Source organism: Nicotiana tomentosiformis, chromosome 6 (assembly GCF_000390325.3).
Source record: "Nicotiana tomentosiformis chromosome 6, ASM39032v3, whole genome shotgun sequence".
Taxonomy (NCBI): Eukaryota; Viridiplantae; Streptophyta; class Magnoliopsida; order Solanales; family Solanaceae; genus Nicotiana; species Nicotiana tomentosiformis.
In genome coordinates this window covers 80768850-80776325 of record NC_090817.1, presented here as the reverse complement: position 1 = coordinate 80776325, position 7476 = coordinate 80768850, and the positions used below count along the sequence as shown (strand labels likewise).

Genomic DNA, 7476 nt, shown 5'->3' with positions numbered 1-7476 from the left:
ACCTTAAAGAACAAGTGTAAAGTAGAGTGCATTATGGAGATTTGTATCAAACCATCACTATTATCCTTAGCCCCACGGTGGGCGCCAAACTGTATACCCTTAAAAATGGATAACAATTAAATTTATATGCGATTTTAATGATATGCAGACTTATTTAATACAAGTGATCAATAACGTTAAATAAGTGAATTAAAGACAACCAGTTATGATGTTAGGTCCGAGCTCGAATATGAGCTTAGGTATTGTTCTGCCCTCAATTCGAAACCAATTACTAATGAAGAACTATGAGCAAAATAAGAATTTTGAATAACTTTAGAGGTAGAGAAAACAAGTGTATATTGTCTTGATATGCGTGTTACTATGTGTGTATTGAGCAATAAACTTTCCCTTTATGTAGTAGAGGAGTTTTACCCCAAGTACAATTCTAAAAAGGGTAAAAATCTTCTTTTTCGTTAATCACTTATCCGTTGTCGATATGGGCCGAGACCCACGCCGTGATATCTGGTTGGGCGCGGGTATCACGGCCCTTCGTTAGCCATGTACAACCGTTTGGTTATGCCTTCCGAGGTCTTGGAGCCCGAACTGGATTCCGGGGGCGTTGTCTCGATGGCCTCGGTGGTAAGCGCTTCATTCGAGCCTTAGTACGAGAGGTTCTTAGCTTCAATTCTGTTTCCATGTAGTTATGTCCTTGCTTTATTTGCCCCGCCGAAAAATCGGGGTGCTCACTAACCCCGGTTTTACCTGTATACAGTTCTAAATTAATTTTTTGATTCAGTATTTGAAAGTAAGAATTATTAATCTATAATAGCGAGAGTAAAATAAAAGGAGAAACTATTTTTAAATAGAGAGCGTGACTGTGATGATTGACGACCTTATAGATAAAATCGCCTACTACTACATATTGAAAAGGGACTAACCACGGCAATTTGCTTCTTCCTAGATGTAATGACACACTACCATTAGGCTAGTATGAAGTATGTCTTTACAATCGACTGCATATTGGAAACAAATAATTATTTTTAGATTCAAAAAATCTTCTTTCTTCCCCGGCTTCCTCCTTGTATAGAGAAAATAAATGGACGAGCAATTTGAAAATTTTAGTGCATGATAAAGAAAAGAGAAAAGAATAATGGATACCTAGTCTTAAGAAGCAACAACAACAACAACCCAGTATAATTCCACTAGTGAAATCTGGGGAGGGTATTGTGTACGCAGAACTCACAACCTCTTGGTTGGAAGTGGAGGGTACTCACCACTAGAGCAACTCACTCTTGTCGAGAAGGTTTATCATTAAAGTTTACAAGAATCATTCTACTGTAATGTGTTACCAAGATAACTACTCGTTTTCAGAATAATTTTCTCTCTCTTTTTATAAGTAATTGTTTTCAGAGATAGATGGACCGGGGACAACAAAAAAGGAAGAAACGGCTGAGAGTATGATCTGGCAATTAAGTGGTATAATATGAAATTGCATTCTCCTCAGTAATTATTTGCACAGTGTAGAATGAATATGCGATACAACTTTTCAAAAAAAAAAAAAAAAAAGGGGGTGGGGGGTGGGGTGATGGAGGATCAGAGAGAGAAGAAAGAAAAGGAAAAACAAAAGATACAAGGAAACCGAAATTAGCCTCTAGAAGGTTTATTAATGTTGAAAATAAATTATTGGAGCGTCGACATAAATCAGAATGGAATTGGATTGTAGTTTAATTGTTTATTGAATTGGAAAATGACATTAAACGTATATAACATGCATTAATGACTGGATGACATGGAGTTATGGAATCCCTGCGAAACATTCAAAAGAGAAATTGACATTAATTATCAGGAGTCGTCTGTCCAAGATTGAATTATACTAAAACGACTTAGCCAAAGCAGGTTGGTGATGATATCTAGATTAGACGCAACAGAGTTGCCAAAACTCACTGCGTCTATAGTTAATTATAGTTTGGACCATGTGTGCGTCTAAACAATATTGACGCATATATAAAAAGTAGAATTCACTCCCCTTTTAAGTCTTGGCTGAGCTAAGAAATTACTAAAGCCAAACTTTTGAGAATTTTATGACAAGATTTAACTATTCATAGGACGAATATATTGAGCTGTTTCCAAAATCTTTTGGTGACAGCGCAGGCTCTATGATAGTAACTCTCTAACTACAAGGTACGTTCTCACTTCTTTCTTCCACAAGAACTCTTCAAACTCTTTTGGAATAATGCAACTCTCACCTACATCTGTTTTTTTACAAAGCAATACAACCAAGATACAGCTCATTTCAATAATACATGAGAAAATTGTAGTATATATTATGGTCTTACTAATCAGTAAAGCTTTTATTAATTATTGGTCAAGATCTCTGACTCTAAAGTTTTATCTGCTCTGAACCATGTTGTAAGCTATCTGTTAATATCAACTACTGCTGAGTTTTATTAGTATTAATTTACTAGAGGCAACTTAGATAAGCGCGCTTTAGTTGGTACTCATGTTTCAATTCTTGTCATCGTTTTGACTTAAGTTTTTACATGGATAAAGTTGGACACTTGGACTTGGATTTCTTTTGTACGTCGTAATTGAACCACAGATATAGGTTGGACCAACCCAAGTTCAAAGTGGGATATTTTAAATTTTTATTAAGGGTTAAAAGTTGAATATTGTATATGCATGTAGCCAGAGGCGGATCCAAAATTTAAGGCTTATGGGTTCCTACCGTAATTTCAAATTAATATGCAATAATAATTGGGTTCACAATTAGATATTTAGAAATATTTAGTAAATTTCTTAATATAAATACAGGGTCTACCCAAGAGTTACTGGTTCCCGATAACCCATATACAATGCTCTAAGTCCGCCATGCAAGCTTCGCTTCAAAAAGGAGTTTACCATTTGGAATGATACATGCATGTAACAACGTTTGTGTAAATTACAAGAAAGAAATCAGTATATATCAAAAAATGAGGGTTCATCTGGATAGTGGTACGGAGTTTGATCTTCCCCTAGAAGCATCTCGTTTATCCACCAAACTAGTTATAAAAATGACGTTCTTGTATAGACTATATATAAGATAGGTCGTTGTACTTCCTCTCTAGCTCACTAAATATATACACTTAAGTACAAGAAATGAGATAGAGAGATAAAAGATTGTGGGGGAAATGGCGGAATGGCTGAGAATTATGGTGGTGTTGGCTCTCTTGTGGCCAGTGTTGGTAGAATGCAGAGGCAATATCCGTCATTATAAATTCAATGTAAGTTCATTCTACATGTACCAATCAATAGTTTTGCAAATTACATAAGCACAAAAGGTAAAAACTTTCCGAAATAGGGTGCAACTAAGTTTTTACCTTGACAAAATTATACACTAACAATATAAATTTATCATTATAATTTAACATATTATAACAGTTTGTTTGCCTTATTGTTTATATTATTAATTTCAACTAATAAGGACAATTACACGTGTAGTTATTTTTTTTTAAGTGACACAATAGTATAAAAATTATTTATTTATCCTCTTACCAAATCATGAGGGGTTAAGGTTTTCCTAGTCTTGAAAGTATAAAAATGGTACTACTTATTGGAGGTAATACATAAAGTTCGCAGGAACAGATTTCAATGAATATATTGACTTATGAAGCGAAAGATTATCATCAATTTTCATTATTATTAGTTCATTATTTTCCTAGTTTAACCCATATTTACCTGAAATATCTATGGAAAGAAATATGTCAATATAAAGCAGCATGCATGTGCATCTTGATTTTGCGTCAAACACAAAGGTGAATTCTGATGCAAGATTAACTGATGGAATGTCATTTTCCAAAATATTTGGTAATCATGCAAAATGTGGTTCTTCATTTTTTTTTAAAATATTTTCGATTGGGTACATTAATATAAAGTCTAAATTGCGTTTGTAGCGCACAAGACACTGTCTTGATCATTCTCTTCCTATCCCTATCAACCCCTGTCAAATTCTCTGCATTCCTAAACAAACCCACAAATCAATAAAGTATATATGTGGCAAACATGTCAACAATATAGTAATATTTATCATTTTACAATACTACTTTATCACTTTACAAAATCTCATTTGATTAATTGCTGAAATGGAAAGATTAAAATCTTTCAAAGGATCAGTGATCATCACAAAACTCATAGATTAAATTGAAAATTGATATAGCTAAAGACTGTATGAATTAAAATCTCTTATACTTCTATTTTTCTTTCTCTGGTGTGGAAGTTTGGCTAACAAGCTAAATATACATTTCAAGAAAGGTAACAATACATTTCATAAAAAGATTTAAATTATATAAACTGACAGTATAAAGAATTTTTATACAGTCAAGATATTATAGCAATGCTATTTATCTTATTTTTTAGATTAGTATATATCAAGCTTCACTTTAAACAGTTACCTCCTATATATCGAGGTTGATTTTACTTGATATATAGTATAAAAAAATATTACACTATTGGTGCATGAAAGTTAAACTCCGATATGATTGGTGAGATTTTGTAATGCAGGTGGTGATGAAAAATATAACAAGATTATGCTCAACTAAAGCTACTGTAACAGTGAATGGAAAATTTCCTGGTCCAACTATCTATACCAGGGAAGATGATACCCTACTTATCAAGGTCGTTAACCAAGTTCATTATAATCTCACCATCCACTGGTTAGTTCTCTATTACAACTATTTCTATCCTACATTTTTTGTTAAAAAGGAAAACAACCATTTTCTTTGTGATTTTCCTAAAAAAATGATGAACAGGCATGGTGTCAAACAAATAAGGACAGGGTGGGCTGATGGGCCAGCTTACATAACACAATGTCCAATACAGCCAGGGAAAAGCTATGTCTACAATTTTACAGTCACAGATCAGAGAGGAACACTATTTTGGCATGCACACATTCTCTGGCTCAGGGCAACTGTCCATGGTGCTATTGTCATTCTCCCTAAGCTTGTTTTTCCCTACCCATTCCCTAAGCCCCAAAAGGAAATTCTGATCATTTTAGGTAATGTTTTGTCATACCATTTTTTATTTATTGTAAAATGAATAACCTAGTTGAAACATTCTTTGTTTGGAAGTCATTATCCCAATGGTCGGCTACCTATTGTCAGAGCAGCATCACATGTGTATTTGGTGTATAACCTCAACAGTATCTTTCACTGGAATCCCAAATCGACAACTAATTTGGTGGCTCAATTGGCAGGTGAATGGTGGAAGTCAGATGTTGAAGCTGTAATTGATGAAGCAACAAAATTAGGTTTGCCCCCTAATATTTCTGATGCTCACACCATCAATGGCCTTCCTGGTCCTCTCTCAACCTGCTTATCACAAGGTTAAATTCATGTCATTTCCTTTCTAGCATTCTTGAGATTTTGGACTATTGCCTTCTTTTTCTGTTTGTAACATATTTTGGATTAAAGTTATATATATTGCAGTGTAAATTTTTTTAACACTATTAGTAGTTTAACATGTGATAAAAAAAGTTAGTTATTATATTTACTAGGTCAGCTGCTTATGCTTGTCATACAACTTTATTTGTATTTACTTTATAAGTGACTTGATATATTTTTAGACAAGTTGGTACATAAATGTTTTTTTGTTCAATGATCCACAGAGGGATTCACTTTCCTAGTGGAGCCAGGCAAGAAGTACTTACTGAGAATAGTCAATGCTGCACTGAATGAAGAACTTTTCTTTAAGATTGCTGGCCACAAGCTAACTGTGGTTGAAGTAGATGCTTCCTATGTTAAACCCTTTAAAACTGAGACCATTTTAACAACTCCAGGGCAGACTACAAATGTCATTTTATCAGCTGATCTTGAAAGTGGCAAATACTTAATGGTAACATCAGCATACATGGATTCTCCTATCTTAGTGAATAACAGAACTGCCACTGCTACTTTACAATATAGAGGCACCAATACTTCTTCCACCACAACAACTTTAACCGTGCCGCCGCCTACAAATGCAACCCCTATTGCAATTAAATTTATGGACTCTCTCAGAAGCTTGAATTCAAGAAAATATCCAGCAAAAGTCCCACTGAAAATTGATCATTCTCTTTTTTTCACCATTAGTCTTGGACTCAACCCTTGTGAATCATGTTACAGAGAATTCCGAATTGTGGCAGCTATCAATAATGTTACATTTGTTATGCCAAGTGTGTCACTACTTAATGCACATTTCTTCAATAAAAGTGGAGTGTTTACTGATGATTTCCCTGGAAATCCAGCATATACATTTGACTACACAGGGATTCCACCAGAAAACTTGAGGACAATGGAAGGGACTAGGCTATATAGACTTGCTTATAATTCTAATGTCCAATTAATAATGCAAGATACAGGATTGTTGAGTCCTGAGAACCATCCAATGCATTTACATGGCTTCAATTTCTTTGTGGTTGGAAGAGGCAGAGGAAATTTTGATCCAAAGGAAGACCCTAATAAGTTCAATCTTGTTGACCCTGTTGAGAGGAACACCATAAATGCCCCTTCTGGTGGTTGGGTTGCTATCAGGTTCACGGCAAATAATCCTGGTAAATTATTCTAGAAATAAAGGCTCTTCGTTATTTAAATTGACAGTATAAAGAACTTTTTCACTATTAGTATATTTTAACCTGTTATAACAAGTTACATGCCTTACGTTTCAAGTTGATGATACCATTTATAGAGAACTGTTACGTATAGTTATCTTTTAAATAACCGAATTATGGGAAAATTATCTTACAGTTAAAAGGTAAAAATTATGTTGTTTGAACTGATTTCAACTTTGTAATCTTTTTATTTCTTTGGGTTGATTTTTATAGGGATTTGGTTTCTCCATTGCCATTTGGAGGTGCACACAACATGGGGACTGAAGATGGCTTTTGTGGTTGATAATGGAAATGGCCCTGAAGAATCTCTTTTACCTCCTCCCATAGATCTTCCAACATGTTAAGATTTCCTATCATTTATGTGTATATATTTTCAGAGTAATCCACTGGTATGAGTTGTTTGAGCAAGCAAAAAGAGCTTCTATGAGTAAACAGTTTGCTTTTCAAGAAGAAAATAGGTTATAATATCATAGGGGACAAGTTTGTATGAAAGTAATTTTATGATAATGTTTTATGAGAAAAGCTGTAAATTATAAATGAGATATGTGTTCACCGTGTTCTTTGCTATTACATTTCTTGCATAATGGCTGGGTCCTTTTTTTTTTTCTTTTTTCTTCTTTTGGGGGGACCTAAAATGGGACTTGTAGGAAATAACATAGACTATGTTTCTCCAATTGTTGCGTAACACTAGTGAATATTGTAACTTAAAATAGAACATTTTATTTGTGGTCGAGTGGCTAAATGTGTCAAAGAGAAAATGACCATTTATAGCCCCTCAAAATTTTAACAGCCCATGTTTTTTCCCATTGACACAAAAAGTCCCTCCGGTCCAAACAAATTATATTTAATAGTCCGAAATGTCTATTTTATATATTTTT

General features: G+C 34.1%; 1 protein-coding gene across 2 annotated transcripts; it reads left to right on the top strand.

Annotated features, from left to right (window-relative positions):
- Window positions 1–3075: 3075 nt before the first annotated feature.
- Window positions 3076–7168, top strand: LOC104086556 (laccase-4-like). 2 transcript variants are annotated; one of them, XM_009590853.4, is made up of 6 exons: window positions 3076–3239; window positions 4516–4667; window positions 4764–5008; window positions 5207–5335; window positions 5618–6541; window positions 6812–7168. In XM_009590853.4, exons 1-6 carry the CDS (start codon window positions 3147–3149, stop codon window positions 6940–6942), a joined length of 1674 nt encoding a protein of 557 aa, XP_009589148.1. In that variant the 5' UTR covers window positions 3076–3146; the 3' UTR covers window positions 6943–7168. The 2 variants fall into 2 exon arrangements, with proteins under 2 accessions (XP_009589148.1, XP_018623007.1); XM_018767491.3 differs by lacking the exon at window positions 3076–3239 and adding an exon at window positions 4176–4266.
- The last annotated feature ends 308 nt before the right edge of the window (window positions 7169–7476 follow it).